Consider the following 24,552-nt stretch of genomic DNA (forward strand, 5'->3'; position numbering starts at 1 on the left):
TGAAATGGGAATGTTACTCTAGGTGACTTTGTTCAAGTTGCAAGTCAGAAAAGCTGTTTAATTTGCTCATTGTTCTCAAACTAGCAGAGGTTCATGTCTGTGTGACTGAGTTAATGAGCTACAAACTGACCTGAGTACTAATTAATAGTTTGTTGCTGTATTTATTGCCACTTTTAATGTGTCAAGTAGCCATTTTTTAAATTTTGAGGACAGGGATTCTAAGACATCTCTGATCTACAAAGCCAGAAGTCTTACTCTGGGGGATGTTCCAGTTGAATTTTCTTACTGGGAACTCAGAAATTCCAACTTCCTCAGAGCAAACATTGTAGGGAATGGGAAGGCTTAGAGTCGGGAGCTAAAACTGGGTGTTTCCAGCAGGAGGTGAGAAACGGTGCTGCTGCAATGTGAAGTTAAAAGTCAATTAATGTTTATTTCTAAACGGAGGCTCTTCTACACATCAACATAATTATGAGTCTGGAAATAAGGATGTTATAGGCTCTATTACCAGTTAACTAGAACTATTGCTGAATTTGGTTTAGAATAAACTTTTTTCTATGCTCTCCAGTGTGTAAGACTTCCTGATATTTTTATAACCAGATTTGCCGCTAGATGACTCATAAGCCAGGCACATTTGTGAATGGATGGTGGCCATAAATGGCCAAAATTCTTCCAGCAAAACAGGATTTCCTGTTCTAGTGGTCTCAAGTGCAGCGATGACTTCTCTACAGGTAACTACTTCAAAATAGTGTACTTTTTGTGTTACTCTAGCACCTGTCAAGCACAACCAGTACTGCAGTTTTAAAGCTCAGAGGGTTTTCATTTCAGAGTTGTTTATTCATTCAGAAACACTGCAGTAAAACTGGTGGCACAAATATGGCAGCTGCCATGTGGACCCAGAGCAAGTAGACATAAATGGCTCATTCTAAGAGAATAACAATATATTATTTCAGAGATGACAATTGAAACATTTTTAATCGATATATAGACTTTTTTGTTACACCTTTAGGTTACAGCAACTTAACAGGGCAAAAAACAAAGCAACAAGATTGGTTAAACTGAGAACAAATTACAATAAAATGACTGGGTCAAGTTATTTTAAATTGATATTTATTGATATCAGGAAGGACAAACAAAATTAAGTTTTCTATAGTGCATCAATCATCTAGTTTACCCAAAGACGAGACACTACCCCTCAGCAACAATCAGCAAAGCAGATTTCTGGATGCTGAACTAAAACAAGTGGTGAAAAGTAAAGAACAAACGTCAGACACACAGACAAGTTAAACACAAAATCTGAGTCAAGACAAGTCGAGAAACAAACTATATGAACAAACTCAAACCCTTTAAAGAAATCAAATAAGTTTATCAGAAATGTATTTTCCTGGTTTATCTCATTTTTGTTTAGTATTTTAATAAATGCAGTGAAGCAGGTGAAAAGACAGACAATGTAGATTTATCTGTCGGACATGCACAACAAAACCACCAACTCATCACACCGGGATTAAATCCACTTCTGGAAGCTTTTAAGAATCTAAGAGTAGATAGTCACATTCAGGATCAATGCAAACTAATAGAATGCCTCAAAAATGGAATTTAGTTTGTAAACAAAACACACAAATTTTATACTTTATTCTCTCTTCAAGATTCATCCACCCAGCCTGCTCTTCATTAAATTACTATTTTTAACAGCGAAATGTAGCTTGGTTAAATAACAGATTTAGCTCTTTCACACACACTTAAGATTTTAATTCAAAAAACAAAACAAGAACTTAGTGATCGTGCCAGCACAAAGAGAAAAAAAACCCTCAACTCTGTGCTTTGAAACTAGACAAAGAAATCTACGATGTTAATGTCTCATAGGAACTGTTGACAAAAACTGACTTTTGTCTTTGAATCTCTTTAAGTGCTTTAAAAAAAACAATAAGCACTACCTCCAGTATCTTATTGAATGCCATTAAGCTACACCCACAGGAGTCTCAAACACACTCACACATAGCTGTTACATCACACACAAAACCGAATAGGCTTAATTTCTCATCATGTTTTGCGGACAGATGGTCAGTTCTGGGAGTTGGTTTTAGTTTCTATGTTCCATTAAAGCCGTTTACTCAACAAAGAGCACCAATTGGTCCAATAGTTTTCACACAACTTGTTAAAACAACATGCACCGTGCTAAGATACCAGCTCACATCATCTTTCACTATCGGAAGAAGGAAAACTGAGAAGTTGCCCAGAAAGTGTCACGTTGTCTCTGCTTGGTCCATGATGATGATGATGATAGTTGGATGAGTCATTAGCACAGCTGGTCCCCTCTGTTTGCTGCTAGTGCAGCTCGCAGCCTCCGCCGATCCATCTATCCCTGCTTCTGCTTCTTGAGGTAACGAGCGCGCTGGGACAAACCCATCCCCATCACGTAGCTGTTGAGCATCTTGGCAGGGAGCAAAGCTGTAGTCACCCAACCCTACGGAGGGAAATTACATGGTCAGCTGGTGGCATTTACAAATAACAGATTAGCATTCATTATTAATCTCTAACCCAGAGGAGTAACGACTGTGGCAAGCGTGTTTGCAGAAAGAAAAATTCAAGTAATTGGGCCATTCTGATGCTTACGACCTTTTTTAATTATGCCTGAACTACAAGCCCTTCAGTAGACGGGAGAGGTCGTAAAACTCAAGTCCTCATTTTGGCAAATTTTAAACCCTCCCTAAATGTTGCTTTCAAAAGCTCCAAAGACAATCCCTTAGTTGTTTTTATAGTCAGATGGTCTGTGTCTCTGGGGTGCATAGATAAATTCAGTGAATTTGCATACTATTTAAATATGGTACATAAGTGGGCAGTTCAAATGAGACTAATAAAATCTCTTTTACTTTCCCTACAAAGTCAGGTGAGTAAGATTTAACTTTACCACCTCCCTCACAGTCATATCCCAGTAGAGGATGATCATAATGTGGAGTTTAGTAATTTTAAGTGCAGGGCAGATTTATGCTGTATCAGACTTATTAAAAATATATTAAATAAATTCCACTGTCATGTCAGAGAGCTGAGGAGGAAGCATTTCATTATTATTCATCCATTTTACTAGCAGATTATAGGAAGAAAAGAAAAACTGCAAACCAAATTTCATAAAACTTAAGTGAAGGTTAAGAGTTCATTCCACTTCTCTGTTAATCGGGATGGAACGTTGTTTCTTTTCAAGTGCCCCTTGATTTACAGACAAAACATTGTTATTTGTTTATATATATATATATATATATATATATATATATATATATATATATATAAATGGATAAAAAACTTGAATGATTCAGCAGTGTATTCGAACACTTCAAAAGCAAACCTTTACTGCAGTTACTGCAGGTCATTTATACAAACTGTGTAACTGAGAGGCTGATTGATTTGGAGACTTGCGCACAAAATTATGACAAAGCTGTTCAGCCTCATCACCAAACATTTACACCATCTGGTCGGTCAAAGACATGTTTATAGCACAACATGAAGATGGAATTTTAAACTACGCTTGTTTGAACTTTTAGCTTGAACACTTGATTTCATTTGAGCTTGTAAGCCTATTCAAGGGCACTCTGATCTCACTTGACTCTATATCTATTCAGTTTATTATCTGGGGTCTTATGCTATGTGGTTATAATTACACAACTAAAAAGAAATTAAGCTACAGCAGAGCTGACAGAACACATGTTTCAGAAGGCTGCAGACTGCGGCTTTACAGCAGTCTAAATAAGATAATGTTGAACTGAGGCTTATAAATGAAATGTGCAGAACTGTGCTTCACCACAGTGGAGAGGGGGATTATCTGATAATCACAACACCGCTTGTTGTTTGTGAAATACAGGGGACTGACTGCAGACAACATCTGTGCTGAATTTATGTTATCTGCACAGGAGAAAAAGAAAAAAAAAACATTGGCTGAACAGGATTAATAAAAGCTTATTTATGCTGAATATGATGCATCGACCACCTGTATGCCATTATAAATTGTAGTTATTTGTATTTCTAAATCAATACACATGATTGTTGATATTCAGGTCACACAGTCCACTGCTGTACAACACGTCATGGATGAACTGGAGAGACAAACGAGTGTCTTTCTGACCTCTGATGAATGAAGACACGAGCTGAACAAAATCAGACCTTTAGTTGCCATCTCATTTCTGATGCTCATGACTCCACAGAGTAATTACAATGTTAGGATGCAGACAGTACTGAAAGGTGGTGAAGCATTCCCACTCCATTATTTCAGCGAGTGTTTGTGCTGTCACAGATGCTAAAAGCAGCTGTTGGAACAAGATGAATTCATTGAATGAGATGAGCTGGAAGAAGGCTCTTTTGTATGAAGTGAAACTGCAGCCTTATGAGGTTTCAGTACTGTTGCCATGACATACCTTCACAACCTTGACAACGTGTCATTCTGCACCTGCTCCATTATTTCAACAGAGAAATCTGTAGTTTTGAAATTGCATCGTCCATGTACTGCACCTGTGCTCCACCATTTTTACAGCTATTCAGTCTGCAGGAGGCACATTCTGGTTTTCATGCAGATTATATAAATGGACTAAAAACACAGGGGAAGCTTTGGCCTGCAGCAGGGTTTAAATTGTTGCATTTTTTAGCAGATTCATTGTCCGTGGTCAGTTTAGCGCACACAGAAAAGACTAAATTTCTCAGTTATGTCTCCTTAACATGCAAAAGTGGTTTACAGTGTTTGACTTATAAGACGCAATAAATAAATCTTACCAGATAATTTAGTACCACTGAAAGGAAATATAAATGTTTTTTAAGAAGCGGTTTTACACTGCTGAAGAGCCACAATTTCTGTATTACATTTTAGATAGTTCTGCACAGACTGCACTACAGTAGATCTTTTCCAATTTAGTTCAGTCAAGGGTTTATGTGTAAAAATTTCAGTGGAATTTTGGTTCTCCTTTGAAAACAGAATGAGGCCCAAATCTGAACCATTAAATTTCTGGAAAAAAGAGACGCAAGTGAAGGGGATTAATTTGCTGTATCACTGTTTTTCTGAAATGACAATGACACAGCAAAACCATTTTGTATTCTCTGCATCCTAACATCGTAATTACTCTGTAAAGGCAGCACATTGGGTATGAAAGTGCTATTTAAATAAATTTAGCATTGCCTGAAACTTTTTACTATAAAATATACACTTATACAAGGTCAATTTGATCCCAAAAATAGGTTATAGTTCTCTATAACTTTGAAAAAGTGCGTTATGCGAACTTGTATTTCCTTCTCTGCTGAAGTCTTTTTTTTATATATATATATATATATATCTTAAACCTTTTTTTAAACTTTGCGTGCTTCAAAAGAGACAGGCGTGCATAAATACACATGCACGGCTATCACGGACAATAAAAAACAAGGAAACTTAAGAGTGGAAAACAAGAAGCATGCAGAGGTAGAGAGGCTGCATTCTCTGATAAGGACATTAAACACTGTTGTCTTCACATAGCAACTGTTTGTCGGCTGCGGTCTTAAGAATCTAAATATAGTAGATTTGAACTGTAAAACTAAATTTTCTTTAGTTTGACTCTCATAGTGCAAAAACAAACCAAGCCTGAATTTTATTTTTCTAGTCTTTGCTCCCATTTTACATTCCCAGACTTACCATTATGGCATGTGGCAGGTAGCCATTGGTCTGAGTCTGCAGTCCCACAGTGTTAAGCTCTGCTGCAACATAGCGTTCTGGACTGGGCCTGTCCAGAGTAGGTCGTCGGATTTTACTCAACTTGGTTGCAACAAAAAATGGCAAAACACTCTAGACAAAGAAAAGCAAACAGAAGGATTATATAAAATAACAGTGTCTAGGCTCATATATTAGCAAAATAATGGCTATTAAGGACAATAGTTGCAAGCATTAATGAATACAGTAACAAACCATCAGAGGATTTTTAAAATATGTGGTCCTGTAGCATGAAGTCTAAGCATATGATTTACCTGAATGATGATCCCTTTACTCTTGTATTCAGCTTGCAGTCCTCGTGAAAAGAAGTCCACAAATGCCTATTTTTTAAGTAAATACAGGTCATTAAGTTGATGTCTAACTCCAAAATTATAATCTTATTAAAGATTAGAACAGAAGAGACAAAATTTAGTACATCAGGCTGAACCAGTATAAAGACAGCAGCATATCAGTCAGTTTTAACTATAAACATTTGGCTCTTTTCAAGTTAAAACACAAGTGAAAGAAAACATGATGACACCACATCTCCTTTTGAGATTCATATCTTGTACACTATCAAGGGAACAAACTTTTTCAGCAACATATTCACATACAAGAATAATGAGAGAAATAAGAAAAAAAGGTAGTCTGTCCCTTTAGCACTACGTCTAAGCAAATGTTTGACTCATATCGATTAGGTTTTGCATCAGTGTATGTAGGTGGACTACAAAGCACAATTCATAAGGCGAGAACAAAGACTGAATTCTCCTCAAAGGCTACAGTGCATGTTAACATGTAAACTGTTTATGAAGCTGGGCACCGTCTGCAGGTATTCCCTCAGGTAACGCTTGATGAAAAGGTCATGCACCATGTACTGCAATTACCTTGGAGGCAGAGTAGACAGTAAGGAGAGGAACAGGGTACATCCCACTGGCAGATGAGATGTTGAGAATGGCCCCCTTTTTCCTGGAAACCCAAAATAAGCAAATGCTCTTTTAAATCAGGGGGAAAAAAAAAACACATACGCAAAGAGAGGAAAAAGGGGTGGGTATGTGTAACAGACACTTCAACATGAAATCAATCCCAGCAAGATAAAAGAATATAGTGGTACGTGTACTTGCATGCTGAGCCAAAACTGCACTCGTAGTACATCAAAGTAGAGCTGGTGGATAATGATGAGATCAAAGATACAGCAGCATCAATACTTAAATGTTTACAATCTGATGACTTTTTTGCTCCAGCCTGTGGTGCCTTCATGCAGACTTTAATGGATGCTGTTTTTTTAGGGGGGGGGGGGATAAGTAGATTTATTATTGTGTTGGGCAGTTTTCAAAAACCATCTCCTATGGCTTTAATCAGCCACATTTAACACAAGCAACCTTATATTAAGGGATGTAACCCACCAGCATCTAGCAGCATGACACTTCTACATTACCACATATGAATATCTTATATGCAGTTTCCAAATATAGATACCAGGTCTTTAAATTAGGAAGATGCAGCTTCAGATGAATGACAGCACATGACGCATTAAAATGTCTTTTTTGATTTCCTTAAAACTTAAAGAACCATGCAGCATCAATATGTGAGAAAAAAACATGATTAAATAACTGTGAAACCAAACCTTAGTTGCAACAACTTGGAAATAATTCTTTGTGCTGTCATCAGCTTCTCATGTTGTGGAGAATTTTAGGTTCACTCTTTACAACGCTGCTTCAGTTCCGTTTTGCAGGCATGTGTTTATCCATAAGAACCTTAAGATCCTACCACAGCACTTCAAACAGTCTGAAATCTGGACTTTGACTGGGTCATTGCATCACCTGAACTCTTATTTTTCAGCCATTCCTTTGTAAATTAGCTGTTGTGCTTGGGATCATTGCCCCGTTGCATGACCCAATTTCAGCCATGCTTTTATCGTCAGACAGATGGCCTCATGTTTGACTTTGGAATACATTAGTATGCAGAGGAGTTCACTGTCGACTCAATGATCGGCTACGACCAGTTTCAGAGCGGATTATCGGGATAAATCGGCTCATAACACACCACAGACCAAATCATGATTGGAAAGGGAAATTTCGCGATGATCGGGCGTTTGCCATTCGAGGTCGGGATGAGGCAAAATCGAGACAAAAACAGTCCAAATATCGTTGTGTACCAGGCTTAAGGTTGTGTTTATGCAACTTTAAGACGTGTTAAGGACAAGAAGATTATTTAAAAATTATTATTATTTATTTATCTTTTAAAAAAACTGCTAACAGTAGAAAGAGCTTCCTTTTCTGTGGACTCTATATGATCACAGTTTTTGTGTATCACACTTAGAACACACACAATTACACTGACATTAATTTCAGATATTGGAAAAAAAAATAATATACACATATATAAATAAGGTATTCAGTTAATGCACTGTTCTCAGTTCTAATGACATCCAAATCTGAAGCTCTGTAAATGAAGATTAATGTGTCACAATGAATACATTTTCCCCCTCATTCATTTCAGAATATTCACCCTTTCTTATTTCATCAGTCACACCTCTGAATCCTTCAACTTCAATGTCGAGCAGCAACATGCTGCATCTGATCTGTGCACAGAGCAATTTGAAGCTTGTAGACAAATTACATTAAAACTTCTGGTGCAGAACTATTGCCACTCTCTTTTTGGTAGCAAGAGAAAGCACTGTTGATGTGTTTATGATGCCACAGTCAGCATGTACCTGGTTGCTGTGGCCTTCTTATAGTTTAGCAGTGTCCTCAGTCGTGTCTCTCAAACCATTTAATTCTAGTTGATGCTGAAGGTAGCGGTGCGTCGGTGTAAGAATGTCACCACAAACACGACAATTTAGAGCTCCAGATTACTATGGAACAACAACAGACTGATCTGGTGTTGACAGGCTTTAATCAGCATTTTATAAACTAAACTTCCAAGTAAAATAGATCTTCTAGTTTTTCAGAGGCCGAATCATCTGGAACAAAATGTTTGTGAAGCCTAAAAAAATTTCACTTACCGTTTTCTTGTATTTTTAAAAAACTTTATATTCTTACAAATAAACATTAACAGGCATTTGTCGTGTTTGAGATAAAACAGTTTTTCTCACAAACTCACCTCTCGACCATTCGAGGTAAAACAAGACGTGTCATCTGGAAAAAGCAATGAAAAATTAAGTTAGAGATGCAGGATTGAAGATTTAGGCAGATTTTAAAAAGAAAAAGGTTATAGCTCGTAGGTTTTGAGTGGAAGTGAGCGCCCATATTTGTAAACAGGGATGTGTGTGGGAGATGTGTGAAGAGGTGGCCACAGAAGCAAGACAACGAGAGAGAGGAAATGTTAACGTTAGCAAATGGAGCCATTTAAAGAAATATTGAATAACATAAATTAAGTGTTAAGAGAGTAGGCGGTCCTTAGCTGCTGCTCAGGGGGGAAGTGCTCAACATGGAGAAGTAGGACAGAAGTAACTTAATGAACTTTACATCACTGTATGTGTGTTTTCACAGAACTGAGAGTCAGTGGATCACAAACTATCTCAGCCACTTGAATCCACTTATACAAACTTAATTATTCAAAGGCAGCCCAGACACCACATGGAGTCACATGATGAACACATAAATCAAAGTTTACAGTGTCCATCGAGCGCAGACTCAGACTGAGCCGGGCATTTATGATCATCCTTGCTGCGGGTCTCCAAACAGACTTGCGTAAGAGCACCTTAGAATACTTTAAAACAGCCCCTGGGCTTTGACATTTCTCATTCCTTTGAACTTGAGTGTTTTTCAACAAAATGTGGAGGAAAAATAAAATGCAGCACCCTCGAGTCAAAAGCAAATTTATCCATCCTTCCACGCAGAGTTGAGGCTGTAATTATGGCAAAAAGATTAAAATATCACCTTGGAAGAAAAACGTATGGAATCAAGATTATTTTCTGCACTTCTGATACACTCGTATTTTTAGTCATTTTTAATTAATATGCTCAAAAAGCTTTAATTACATGAATGGTGCAACACTCACCTGGCACACTGATGTTATATTAATGTTGATCATTGTGTCGATGAACTGAAACAAGAACAAGAGCATCACTGCAGGTGGTCAAACTTTCTACTTATGTGTGTAAATATGTATTGTATGTGTGTATATAATGTATTGTATCCTTTGCAAAGGAAGACAATTCAGTCAGTTTTTGTGCTTAAAGTACCAAAGGTTTACTGAGATAATGCAGCATTTTAGTTAAACTCCCTTTTCAGGAACAACATGGCTGCATTACAGACATTACTGACTGTACAGCTTACAAACCTGAATGATTTAATGAATACGGATCTGGCACTTTAAGGTTTTTTCCTTTAATTCAACAGTTTAACAGGCACATAATGAAAGCAGACAAAAGCAGTCCACTTACAGCATATTGATCTATGCTGAAGGGGCTTAGATCGAGCTAACCTGGACTGCTTAAAGCATTACAGCTGAAATCAGATGCTCATGATGTAAAGATGATTAACTAAAATCCGATAAAGTGTGGCACATAGGGGGCTGTATATGCTGTGCAACATGTCATTGCAGCTGTTTATTCAGCATAATCCTGTAAAATGCTTCCAAACATGATATCTTTTAAATTAACTCATATATTTAAAATGTGTTTAACACAACAATCCTAAAACCTTGAACTTACAGTTTCCAGATTGGGAACATTGAGGAAGAACTCAGGGTAAGAGTAGGAGGTTCCAACATTGTTTACTATAAAAAAGCACAAACAAAAAAGTACAATGAACTTTAAGACACAACAACTAAAAAAAAATAATAAAAGCAGGAGAGGAAAAGAAGAAGATAAAAATTCAAGGTGTAATTCTTCTTTCAGTCTTAGGGGGGCAGCAAAAGGCAGATAAATTAACTTTCATGAATTTATGCAAAACTCGTGAACACTGAAACTCTAGATTCAATCAAGTGGCCTCAGCAAATGCTGCAGTCTTACCCAACACTCCAACCTCTAGTCCTGCAAGTCCGTCCTCAATCTTGGAATAAATATCTACAGCACTGAAGTCCGCAGCAATGGTTTTGGTCTCCACACCACATTTGCTGGCTGAGGGCACAAACATGTTTTAATCTTGTGCATATATATATATGAAAAGCAGTAAATGATAACATTTTCTAACACCCTGTCCGGCTAGCAGAATTATGCTGTGTCAAAGGGGGAGTTTTATTGATATGAATGTGATTTCCCTTTTACAAAAACATATATTTTTTTTTAAATTTGGTAATTGCTGAATTACATATAAACTATGAACCTGACAGGGGAAACCAACAGAGGGAAGAGTAAACAGAAGAGAAAATGGAGAGTGAAGAGAAAAAAAAGGACACAAACATAAAAAAAAATAAAAATAAAAAAAAGGAGGACAGAAAACAAGAACAACTGTACAATCAAAACCCATACAACCAGAGTCCTGTACTACAAAGCTGGATTTTCTCTTATCGAGGTAACTTCGGAGTTAACCCGGGGTTTTCCATACTATGATGCTGGTCACTTCTTACCATGGTAAATCACCATGACAACTTACCTTGGAATGGCTAACCTGCTCGGGAACAGGTCACGTTCTGGATCAATGAGTATAAAAGCACCATTTCCTACCAATCAGTTCGCTTGGGAAATGTCCTGCCCATATTTAGAAGATACTGTCCACCTTGATGCACAGATCATGAGAGGAGTGTTTAGGAAATAGTCGTTAGGGATAGACGCATCCTTTTAATGAAGAAATAATAAAGTGAAATTGAGTGATCATTGAGTTTGTTTTGTCCCATAAATTAATATTGTATATTTCCACAAATTTATGCATTGACAGAGTCGTCAGTTTTCTGCCAGCATTCCTTCTTGGCTGTTGCTGCGACAGCAGTGTTGCTGTTGACCTGGATTATGTGTTTGAATTCTTCCTAAGTATGCTGCTCTATGTTTGCGATTGGTCAGATGCTGCAAACACCACTCCTTTTATGTGAGCGTGCACTAATCAAGATGGAAAACCCTGGTTTATTATATCGAGTTGATAACTAGCTTCGTAGTACCGCTTATCAGGATTGCAAATGTCTGGTTAGGTCAACCTAGGTAACGGAGACATATCCCAGGTATGTTGATCCTGCTTCATAGTACAGGCCTCAGTTGCTATGCCTGTGAATAAAACATCCTACAGTCTGTAAGAAAACAATACGGAGAATCATCAGGAGCACCTACAGGAGGACAAACATGAACAACAAACACCAGCAACAACTATATGAAAACATAACTGTAGCAATTGGAGATTAAACCTGTAGGGCAGCACAGTAACTGTATAAAAATGCATGTTAGTGAATTTGAGTGTGTGTGGGTGGGTGGTTGTATTTTCTTGATCACACTTGTCTACTTAAGGAACAGAAGTAGACAAAGAGGGTCCCAATACCCAGACAATAAAATGTCACTGTGGAGTGTGGAACTTAGGGAGACCACTTCAGGGACAAGCACCCACCCACCCACAAAACAAGAGAGGAAAGCCCTAACCAGAGCCCTCATGGACATGAAGAACAGGCCTTGGGGGACAGGGACAACGGCCTTGTTGGTCTTGCCAGGCACCAGCCACCCAAGTCACAATTTACTTATATAAGCCATTTATTTATGACCACAGGTCTGTATAATAGTAACATAAAAAGGGAAGAGCAGAGCAAAGAAAATATTGATCAAACTTTGAAATGACCGTTAGCGAGAACATCCCCTTGAGAGGAATATCTATTTGACTGTACGGATTCACTTCTAGCTCCAGAAGAGGTTTTACATCCTCGTAATCAAATGGGCTCTGCTGTATCTGAACTCACTCAAGGATCATATGTGCAAAACACGTTCTCAGTGATATATTATTTAGTGGCTTGTCAATTAGTCCCTTTGGACTATGAATACTTATGGCTCAGGATAAATGAGGGAGTACAGCTGCACAAATCTTTAAGACTGAACCGCATCTCAGCAGCTATCTTGCTTAAAACATGAATTATATTAGTCTTGCGCCTTTGAACCACTGGCACTGTTGATTTCCCTTGATTTAAAGATGAGGGATTAGCATGGCTACTAGGTTAATGGAAAAACACTCCACCACCTTCTGTAGTGTTTAGTGATGTGACATGTTTAACAGAAAATAAATAAAAACAAACATGCGGCTCTCTCACCAATTGCCTTAGATACGTCATCAAGTTTCTCCTGAGAGCGGCTGATCAGGACGATGGAAAAACCTCTGCGAGCAAGCTGCACATACACACATAAAAAAAACATGAGAAACTTGAGATGATCAGTCTGCCACTGGCAGGATGTTTTATTAAGCATCATGCAGCTGAAAGTAGATTTAAACTAATGTAAATTTATCAAGTATAAAATTATTCATTAAGGCATACTTAAGAACATTTTATGCACAGAATGTGCATATAAAATTTTTAATTTGTCACTGCAATTTTAGCTTAGTAAACTTCTAAATTTTAGATTTATTAACTGCTGCTTCATGAATCGGGGCTTTGCAAAGTTCAGTGAATGAAAACAAAATGCTCAGTTAGTGGAAATATGATCATGAATTGTCTTTACAATTACAAAAAACAAACTTTAGTATCCAGACTGAAAAAACAAACAATACACACAAAAAAATATTTTCAAGCAAAAGCTTATGAGTTTGGACATTTCAAAAGGACTCTGACCTCCTCCGCATAAGCTTTGCCGATCCCGTCTGTGGCTCCTGTCACAACTGAAATGGAAGGGTGGGAAGGAAATAAATAAAGTTAATGAGGAATCATTAGAATACAAGTAGAAATTGTCTTGTCATTTGAAAAAAGAAACAGGAGCAGAAATACAGAATATACAGAGATCCCTAATCAATAATGATTGCTACTGAAGGGAGAAAAAAAGTCTGGCTGTGTGGTTAAAGAGGTTAATATACCTCACAGTCATTGCTGGATCTGATTTGCAGGACCAAATTATGATCCTAATCAAATACTGTAACAGCCTTCTGTACTTTGGCAAGATTTTTCAACCAGAACGTGGAACTTGGATGAAGGGTTTACTCCAGTTCAACCACAAAATCATCAGTGAGGCAGGGCACTGATGCTGGGTAATCAGGTCTGGCTTATTGTCAGCATTTCAATTTATCCCACAGATGATGTTTTGAGGCTCATAACTGGGGACTGGCAGGTCGAGTTCACCTCCAACAAAGTGACAAAACCTATGCTTTAATGGCCAAACCCACAAACCACTGACATAGTCAGAAACAAAACACCTCATCAACAGGCCTCGGTATAGTCTTACTGACTCAAAAGTCCCCCAAATTATACAAATGCTCTGATTGCCTCAGTCTCAGTGAAGCCAACGGAGGAATATTTTTGGATCATACAATGATCAGATAAATCCTGTTACAGCAAATGAATTGGCTTTCCCTAACCTTAGAACCATCTGGTTCCAAGGTTAGGGAAATCCACTTCTTCTCAGACCAATTAACTAACGAGGTCACTGCCATGTTCAAACAGGAAGTGGTCTTCCTCAAACTGTAAGGGGAGAAGCGAGGTAACTAAAATTATTGTAGAGTAACACCACGGTTCTTCTTTCCAAAGCAATGAAACCCCATCATCAGTGTGAACCCAACCCAAAATTAGGAAACATCTAGTTGCTTATCCTGCTAAATGAAAAATTAGCACAACACATTCACTATCAGACACACTGCAGCCGTGAACGGCTGTTACCTTGAACAGCTACAAAAACATGTCTGAGCAGAAAAAATTATTTTAAATCTTAAAGACATGGATCGTAATGTCTCAACTGGTCCATGCTAAACTAATGAGTATTTTTTTTCTGCTCCTTTCCTAATTCAAAACCAATGATAAAGCACCAAGCAAATCCACAACAGAGCAGAAAAACTGGACTGTCCTCAGCACCACAGATGAGCAGACAAAGAGTGCCACCTACAGGAACTTCTCTGACCTCTCCCAAATGCTGTGTAAAAACATGAATGACGGGCAAATAATGGCTCAAAAATCTTTAGAAAAATACAATGAATGAGGTAAGGAGCTGAGTGTTGTTGCAGGCAAATGTGCTGCAAGGCGAGGTGAAAGCAGCTGAGGTGGTGGAGGACAAAGAGACGAGGGAACGAGGTCCTCTCTGTCATCGGTGGCAGCAGAGCGAGCTGATGCCCTGGAACTGCCTGGCACAAACAGCAGCATCAGGGGGGGCTATTTTTAGCAACACCCATCTTTCAAAAGGAACCATTCATCACACCTCTGGCTAAATATAACAAAAAGTGAATGGAAAGTGGGAGTGTTGCGTTATGTCCTTGTGTAACCTGCTTAAAGAGGGACACTCATGTGGTGCTTGTGTAAACTCTTTTTTTTATCTTGCTGTTATTTGATGGTATTCAGTGCCTTTTCTTTTCCACTGTGGCTTAAATATACTTGAGGGAGTGAAGTGCATTTAAGGAGGAAATGTTTGTACATGTTTGCTAGTTAAGGGAGAACATATTTTTGTGGTTCGATGCACTGAGGTGTCCAGCCTTAGATCTACTCTCAGGGCTTTTACACACAATCTCTATATAAATGGACAGTAAAATTTAACTTCAGTATCAAAAATAAGCTGGTTAAAATGATAAAAATACTAATGAGAGTCTAATACAGCACATTTTTATGGAATGAATTTTGTCAATATGACATATATAAATATTTACATAAATATGACAGGGGTTAAACTGGGCCTAGCAACTCCATAAGCTAGCAAATCCATCATGTAATCTTAAAAATCTCTCATTATTTTTGGTTCTGAGTAATTACAACAATATTTTAACAATTAAGAAAATAAAAGTCCTGCTGGGTAATGTCAGTCTAAATCTTAGATGAGATCCCCCCAACCTCCATCAATCAGAACCCTCATATAGCAAATCACAACTAAACCCCTGAATATCCCTTTAAAATGAATAAATATGCATTTAGCTCTAAAATAAATCCTGTAATAAATTTTAATGTGTTGATAACAGAAAAATAGATCTTTTTTTTCTTTTTTCTTTTTATCTAATATTTTTAGCTCTAAAATTTATTTACAACCTTCATTTCAATCTCTTATATGCAAACGTCAGGATGTGGATATCAGATGAAGTAGCAGCAGTTGGGAGTTGTTGGAGGTTGGAAATGTTTTGGTCTTAGAAACATTCCATCTCTTCCATTGCAGGTTTCTCAGTAGAACATTGATCTGTAAGAGTTGTGTAATTTTCAGTCTGTTTACACTATTTCAGGATTTCCATATGGAAATAATAAATGTCATACACATTTATTTCAGTATCTATTCATGCACTATCAAATAAAATCCCACGTGTCCCACTGCAAGGCTTGGTAGCATCTATGATTTACACAGTACTTTAAATCCATGTAGGGCTGCTGGAACAAAACAACTGCAGACTTTTGCAGGACAATCAATTACATCCCCAGATTTCCTTGGTTGTTTGTTACTGCCTAGTAACAGTGCACAAAACAACACAATATCAACACAGGCAGCTGCTCTAGTTTTAGCTGCACAATAAATGTGAATCTTATTTGCTGCAACGTAAAAATCAATTTATAATACCACTACAATTACTTCTGGTTTCATGAAATGCTATTTGTGCAAGCCATGAGGTCCAACAGAAATATACCTGCAGTGATAATAAGGTTTATTTTAGGCAAATATTTTGTTGTTCTGATAATGTCTTCCCTTCTCCCTCTTATTCATCTGCTCATCTTCCCTTTTACCGTGCCCATCTCTTCTTTGTGTGATTTTCTTGAGTGCAGATGATGCAGAGATGCCAAGCATCCTCTAGGGCTTCAGCAGAGCCAAACACAAGAGAGTGGAGGAGGAAAAGAGGAGAGAAAATGACAAACATGAACATGGGGGATCCTGGGGGCAACTAAAAATAGCACAAAGAGAACAAGAAAGAGGATGGGGTGGGGGTGGGGAGGGGTACGGGAGGGTCTGCAGGCAGAATGATGAGCTGGGTTATTTTTAACCATTTTAAGAATGAACTGCTTTGTAGTCACAACAGGGAAAAAAATGAAGAATTTACAGCTGAGTGCATGTTCCCTTCACTCAAACATAACAAGGTCTATTTTGGGAACTGCTGTTCTTTCCTGAAAAACTAGGTCAGACTGGCTAGGTGTCCTGATGATACTATGTGCACGTGAACTCTCATTATCAACATGACATTTCAGTCCTTTGGGCCTTCATTGCCATCAACTAAACTTAGGTATTTGTTAAGAGGCAAAAAGCATCTTTTCAGGTATTTTGAGGCAGTGCTGACAGAGACTGGTCGAGAAACTGACTTCTAGCTTAAGCAAGCAGTTGATTTACAGACAGAGCAAATTAACTGAGACACCTAAATTTGATTACTAGTACAGGGGGCACTTCATCTTTCTAAATATATAAGAACTTCACCTTTATTTTATATCAGATCATGCAAAACAGGACATTTAAAGAATTGATTTCTGACCACTGACGTTAAGAAGTGAAAAGAGGATGGGAGCTTTATTACTTGAAGTACAGTGGTCCATCGCTATGACGTGGTTCACCTTTCGCGGCCTCGCTGTTTCGCAGATTTTTGGGGGTTTTTTTTGTGCAATTTTGCATGCTTTTTACAGCACATTGTGTTCTGGGTCCTGCGGTTTCATTCTATAATACTGGACTTACTTTTCTAGAAAGGTTTGAACTTTGAGGGGAAAGAAAAGTGTGAAAATGTTAATGCCTGTCTGAGAAGTGTATAAAGTGTGCAGTGAGGGGTTTTACGGCCTTAAAACATCTATCATAAATGTAAAAAATAAAGCTGACTACTTTGCAGATTTCACCTATTGCGGGTTATTCTTAGAACGTAATTGCCGGGATTAAAGAGGGACCACTGTAATTAAAAAAATAAAAAATAAATAAAAAAAAATCTTGCAAATTATAGAGAACCAATATAAAGGCCTAATCTAATGTGACATGTAACACTGCAACAGGAAAATAAAGTCTTTCTCTGGAACATCATCGAGCAGTGCAGTCCACAAAATCCTACGGATTACAATTTATATCACGATTCAATTAGATCACGGTTTACGTGCCATTAGAAAATTATTGATACATCTTTTTCCCCTGTGTGAGAACTTGACTTCTACTCTCCTAATGGAAACATGCAAATTGATCTAACTTTTGTTGTAACAGACAAAACAATAAAGAAAACTTGCTCATCAATTGGCTAATGCAGGACAACTCCTGTTTCCAACACAGAGCAAAACGGAGAGCTGCATCAAATCCTTCTGGTCTCAGGTTGACCATATGTCTATTAGAAATTTTATTGCATTCCTCCACATCTGACCATCAGCCATTTTGCCTGGCCAGAGGTGCCTATTGTTCTACATGCATGTATGTTTTGACTAGCTGAAGCACCAGAAATACTGCAATAATGGAGGTAATTTCTCTCTCTTAACTCAGCCAAGAACAATAACCTGTGGCTGCAATGAGTACAGACTCTACTGAATACAAAAACATATCCTGCTTTGATGAATCTTCCAGGAGACAGATGAGGATGAATTTCTTTTCATGGCAGGGGTGGGTCATGAAAGGGTCAGCAGAGGAGCAGATGTTTTTAAAAGGCCAACAACAACCAACACTGTTAGAAGAAGTTATTCTGCTCTAATACCTGATAGTCTGGTCATCTTGACACTAAAGAATTTATCTAATGGAACATATTTATCAGTAGTTCTGACACATTAATATTAATCTCACAAGGGCAAGCATGATGTTTAAACCCCAAAGTAAAAACCAATATTTTAAATATTTTATTAAAATATTTTAAAACCTTAATAGAGCAGCAAACAACTACTTCCTATGAGACAATATAACCATATCAATGCTTTTGTCTCCTCTCTGCTGTCCTCAAATATCTCTCCTTTATGTTTTGAAAATATTTCTGCAAGTGTAGCCTCTCTGTATTGGGGCTTCACAAACATTCCCCTGCATGCTATAGCATCCTGCTGCCATATGGGGGCAGGAATGTGTGGAGCAATCCAAGTTGCAAGCTGCTCTTGGTTGTGTTGGAGCCTCAACTTTGCCCTACATTGGAAAAGACAGAAGTCAAAGTAGATCTAGATGTTTGTGATTAAGTGATACTATAGGGAAGGCTAACTGTGCCATAAGTCACAACATTTCTTTATCAAAGCAGCACTCTTCATTGGTAAAATACACCATTCACTTTTCTTTTTAATGCAGCTCCACTTAGTTCCATTTAAATGGAACTTTTTACGCTTCAAAATCTGCAAAATACACCCAAATTTTACAGCACTCTAGTGTGGCATATCAATCACTGCTTTTTCTGTTTGTCAAAATGCCCAAACTTTTCCTGTTTCTTGACAGATATATTGGTCAGGCTTCTAACATAATCATTAACGTGGAGCAGAGAAGTAGCTAAATATCACGCTTTACATTATTTGATTAATAATAACCTTTTAAATGCATTAAAGTAACATTAATGACTGAGCCTTTGTTTAAAGACCATATTTCATTAGAACACTACAATGGTTCTCTGTGAAGTACAAAAGCTGCTCTCGCTTACTTAGCATACTCAAAGACACACACCTTTTTCTCTCATACACACATCCATGAGATATGGGCACCACTGAACCAGAATCCCTAGGATACTGCTTCTCATGTGAGCCTCATTTATGAATAGCTCTGCTCCTGTTGTATAATCAGGCTGTCCTCTCAATCCAGTCCACTTCACTGAGGCTAAGTTTGTGAATGAAAGTAGCAGCTGAGGCTAACGGGCTGATTTTGCCTCGCTGCATATTCTGAACCATTTTGCATCTGTGATCCAAAAATAACACCTCCACCCTATTGTGATGTGTTTCTAATTTTAGCTACACAGAGAGGGAGGAAAAAAAAAAAAAAAAAAAAAAAAAAAAGATTAAAAGGAACTTCAGCTCCCAACCTCAAAACATTTGGCTTTTTCATCCAGACGGATGTGACTGTGATGGCACAGGTTGAAAGAGACTACTTATTGTTTAATATGTAATTTAACCTCCCTCCTGCATTTACCCATTGCTGCCTAGATCAAATTGGTTCCACAGTATAACTAATTACTTTGCTTTCGATTTTAGATTTCCACCAATCTACCCAGAATGCAGTGTAACATTAACAGTTTATCTATACACAAATCCTATTTTCTTATAACGGCTTAAGTACCTGCAGTCCAAAACTTTATGTGGAAATATGAACTTTGAGCTCCAGACTTGCAAATATTAAGCAATATCAAGTAAAGTCAAGGTTCAGTCAGTGAGCGGGGTGAACAGATGGACAGCATTCAATCTGATTTGATAATCTCCTCGAACCATAATCCAGTCGCAAGCTTTACTACAGTTTACAACCAATGACAAAAGACTGATAACTTCCTCCCTATTCTTCTTCTTTAAAGTACCAAAAAGTCAAGTATAGCTTTCTGTTTGCTAAAGCAAAGAAGGCATTTATGCCATATGCACGAGCTGGAGCATTATGGGATGTAGGAGATTTGAAATTTAACTGTGAGATGAAAATATGTCTGTGAAACACTGTGGTCACTCAGTTTGCATACAAGTGCAGCCTGATGCAATCTTTAATTTCACAACTCAGCATGTTTGAGATTGTCACAGATATGTGCATTTAAATCATATGCAGTGTTCTTTTCTTACTTGTGTCTATATATTTCATCAGTTCAGCATATTACTGTCAAGAGCTATGCACCCGTCTTCAAAATGCTGATCTTACACACAACAGATACGGTCTATCATGGAGAACAGAGTTTCTTCAGAAACCTTAAAATCGTCACACATCTGCAGCTGCATTTTGTCTGCTCTGGCTGAATAGACTGCTTTGTCTTTCCTGTAAACTCCACCAATGCTATGTTTTCACTTTCAATGCCAGTTCTCCATCTGATAACTACAGAATCCTCCAAACCAATATAGCAAAACATTGTTTTTGTTTGGTAGATTTATTCCATCTATCCCTCACAAAAGTGATGAACTGAGGAAAATTAAACACTTGTTCTTGCTTACGATCAGAATCAGCAGCAAAAATACCTAAATCTCCAAATGTTGGTCTCATGAAGTGAGTTTAAGCAACTTTAAAAGAAACTGGAAGCGGAAAGATCTGATTTTAAATGCTATAATTGACAGTTTTACCTGTTTGGCCAGCAATGACTGCGGTGTTAAAATATTTTTAGATCATTTCTTTATTTTTTTATGTTTGTTTCTTTAGTTTTGGGGTTTATAGTTGCCAAACACATGATGTATTTCAGACTGTTTCTGAACTATTACAGTACTAAAGAACCTAATAAAATCATGTTTTCATTTTGTTATACAAACAAGTATGACCTTTTAAAGATTTGAACCAGTATATGTTTGACGTTTACCCTTTTTCTCTCTCTTTCTAATTAACCAATTAATATTTGGGAATCAAATGGGGGAAATGGCTTGATATTGTTAGGCTACGGGACAGAGGAGTTTGTTTCCTTTCATTTTTCATTCAATTCAAATACAGTTTTATTAACTTCAGATTGCACATAAACTCACTAAAAAAAAGGGGCGAATTCCACAAACCATCTTTGCTACTTACGTGAATGTTCAATAACTTTAATTTCTGTCGTGAAATTAGTCTGGTATTGTTTTTATGTTATTGTTTAGATCATCTTTCGGAATTAAAAATCATTCTTGAAGTGTCGTTGATCATTTCCTCACCTGCCCACTTCCCCAATTTGTTTGGGGACATGAGTTTTCCGTTGCCCAGCACCCACACCCTGATCCCGGACAGCAGCCGGCACACGGAGCAGACGGACAGCCAGGCCGCGGTCAGAGCACCAAGCCAGAACAGCGGCGTCTCAACGACCCGCAAAACAGCTTCTCCACTAGAAGACATAGTTGCACGGCAGACAGCACGGTCTGTGAGATGTTACACTAAAACCTGGACTTATAATCGCTAGATTAACAGCTGTACAAAGTGCAAATGCATGCGCCAGCCAGTGCTCGGACTCCTGTGTCAGACACTTCCGCATCAGAGTTTGGCTAATGGTGATAGGCTGATTTTCTTCTTCGTTTATCTTCGTGCGTCTCATAGCAACAATGCAGCAAACCACAGCTTTATCATCACCTACCGGTGAACATCAGCTTTGTCACGATTACAGAAATTTTATCGACAGAAATGTTATATGATTTTCTAAGATTTTATGTTTAAAACAACACATTACAGCAAACAAAGAGATGTCAGTACGCCAATAAATAAAGGGAGGAATATCTCAATAGTTCACAGCACATTCATTACAGACCTTGACACCAGATGAAGCCTAATAAAATAAAGGTATCCATCAACCAGCACGTACACTTGCTAATATTTATGGCCCCAAAAATGATGACTTATCCCTTTCTTTAATTGACCCACTCAAAATAACTATTGCTAGAGATTTGAATTCTTTAATTAACCCCAAAAAGAGCTGTTTAAATCCATCACATGGCTAATACAAGATATTGCTCCACAAAAATGATAAAACACAAAACATTATGCAGTTGACGATGGTTTAAGGATGAAATACCCTTTATCTAAACACTTATTAATCCTATAAAGTTGCAAGTTATTTCTTTCTTATTCATAATTCACTTACCTAAAGTCTAACCAAAACCACATTTTATCCAGACATAATTTGCTCTTTTATCCCTCACACTAACCATCAAATCATATGTTAAGGATCTAAAAGGGTGCTACTTTTTAATTAAAAGTTCTCCTAATACCTCAACATCATTACTGTTGGAAATAGTGGAGGTAAAACAATAACATACACATCCAAAAAAAAAAAAAGTAAAAGTAGCAAAAAACAGAAATAAATAAATACTGAGGAAAAGATAACAGCTGAACAGCTTAGCTGTATTATATTATATTATATTATATTATATTATATTATATTTGATTATATTATATTATTCCCAGCAGGTCCCTGAGATCAAGTGATCAAGGTCTGCTGGTTGTTAAGCCAACATGGCTGAAAACCAAAGGTGACAGAGGCTTTGCAGCAGTGGCTCCTTTCCTCTGAAACTCCCTTCCTCTCAGCCTGCGATCTGTGGGCTCCGTAACCTCTTTTAAAAAGCAGCTAAAACACATCTTTTAAAACTTGCTTTTACTTAGTTTTATTTGTTTTTATCTTCCCTGTGTTATTGTTATTTTGTGTTCTGTTTTATTGTTAAGCACTTTGTGATTTTTAGCTTGAAAGGTGCTTTATAAATAAACATTTACTTACTTACTTTATATTATATTATATTATATTATATTTGTTACTCTATCAGAAAGACAGTATATTGCTCTCTGGATGAGCAGAGAACTACATTCACAATACATTTGTGATGTGATGAGCATAAACCTAGACATCCAACTTTATCCTCCATGTTTCTTACGTTATTGTTTTATTGGTTTCTATCTATCACATGTGTACATGTAATGTGTTATCATATGTTGCAGTTTAATAAATAAATAAGAACACAAATAAATTATTTTTGACTTAGCTTCAACACCAAAAGAGTTTTCTAAATAGGATGTTTATTTCTTAAATATGTCAATTTTTTCATGTAAATTTTATGATTGTCCTTGTCAGGACCAGGACTTTTTCCATGTATATTTTTACAGTTATGTTTTCTTTATTACATAACAGCTGTACATCTGTTCCACAAACTGGACATGATGGTTTCTCAGTTTTTTATGACTGTTTTGAAGTTTTCTTTAAACCAAACTGAGAGCTTTCCATTTATTGTGTGTTTTGGTGGATTCTGAATTGAGATTAAGATAGCAGATTTTGTCTCACCTTTAGGCTGATAATCCTTTATGTATTTTTTAGCTTTTATGGAAAATGCGGCATTAACTGTAAAATTTACTTTCTGTGAAATGCTGTAATGTCTTTGCTTTAGAAATCATAATAGATGCAAACAATAATGCAAAAGGTCTTTGCTTACAAATAAGTTTCCACTCTAAAGAATTGCTTGAAATGAATACAAACCTTGCAGGGAGGTTCAGACACCCTTTAAACCCTTTAAAAGAACTCTATATTGAACCCCTTGTAGGACTGTGCATTTGAATTAAACATTTTTCTGACTACATTTGTGATAGATATCAAAATTCTATGACCATGTTTTTCTTTCTCTCCATTTCATTTATTTTGATTAATAGAAAAACAATACAACTCAGTCTAACTAATTGTAAAGACACATACAGACATAAGCAGTACACAGTCAGTCAAGTGGAGCAGACAGCAGTGGTCCATAATGTTAGTGTGAATGTTACATAAGCGCAATGCATCTAAAAATAGAAATGCAGCAATTGTAAACAGGATCCTAAACTGTAAGCTTTAGTCTAGTAAAGCAGCCTGAATGAAAACTAAATTAAAGGACCTTTTTGAACCCAAATGAACCAGTGACTGACCGAAACTGTGAGAATCTTCTTTGTATTGTTTGCACATTTAAGTGACGTGAACAAGGAGAAATTAAACTGTTGCATCACTGAATAAAAAGGAAATAGTTTTATACTAAACATTTTAGATTGTTTATTATTTCCATATAAAAAAAGTATTTGGATTTTACACACACAATTCAACTCCATATTTTTGACGATAACAGCATCTTCTTTTATATTATCTTTTGTGGATTTTATAAGAAAACAGTACACTTTTAGTGGTGTATAGTTTTTATTTCATTCATAAGATTCAGCAAACACACACACATACCTCAGATTTCATCATCTCCAACTTTCATAATAATTTAAACATACAACTTAACAGCAAAACATTAAAATTGTAAATATATATATATATATATATATATATATTCTATAAAGA

At 37.0% G+C, this 24,552-nt stretch overlaps 1 protein-coding gene across 1 annotated transcript; it reads right to left on the reverse strand.

Annotated features, from left to right (window-relative positions):
* Positions 1 to 1,094: 1,094 nt before the first annotated feature.
* Positions 1,095 to 21,747, reverse strand: hsd17b12b (hydroxysteroid (17-beta) dehydrogenase 12b). Its single transcript, XM_041980197.1, has 11 exons — positions 21,422 to 21,747; positions 13,376 to 13,422; positions 12,860 to 12,935; positions 10,653 to 10,760; positions 10,353 to 10,417; positions 9,698 to 9,742; positions 8,798 to 8,832; positions 6,580 to 6,661; positions 5,971 to 6,036; positions 5,642 to 5,791; positions 1,095 to 2,461 (listed from the first exon to the last, which is right to left on the reverse strand). Exons 1-11 carry the CDS (start codon positions 21,597 to 21,599, stop codon positions 2,354 to 2,356), a joined length of 960 nt encoding a protein of 319 aa, XP_041836131.1. The 5' UTR covers positions 21,600 to 21,747; the 3' UTR covers positions 1,095 to 2,353.
* Positions 21,748 to 24,552: the final 2,805 nt, after the last annotated feature.

The sequence above is a fragment of the Melanotaenia boesemani genome, chromosome 1, assembly GCF_017639745.1.
Source record: "Melanotaenia boesemani isolate fMelBoe1 chromosome 1, fMelBoe1.pri, whole genome shotgun sequence".
Classification (NCBI taxonomy): domain Eukaryota; kingdom Metazoa; phylum Chordata; class Actinopteri; order Atheriniformes; family Melanotaeniidae; genus Melanotaenia; species Melanotaenia boesemani.

Excerpts from the sequence above, each read along its gene's own strand:
- hsd17b12b (XM_041980197.1), bottom strand. The coding sequence starts at position 21,599 with ATGTCTTCTAGTGGAGAAGCTGTTTTGCGGGTCGTTGAGACGCCGCTG. Across the intron at positions 5,792-5,970 it reads GTAAAGGGATCATCATTCAG|AGTGTTTTGCCATTTTTTGT; the intron begins GTAAATCATATG and ends TTCTTTGTCTAG. Across the intron at positions 2,462-5,641 it reads ACCTGCCACATGCCATAATG|GGTTGGGTGACTACAGCTTT; the intron begins GTAAGTCTGGGA and ends TTCCCTCCGTAG.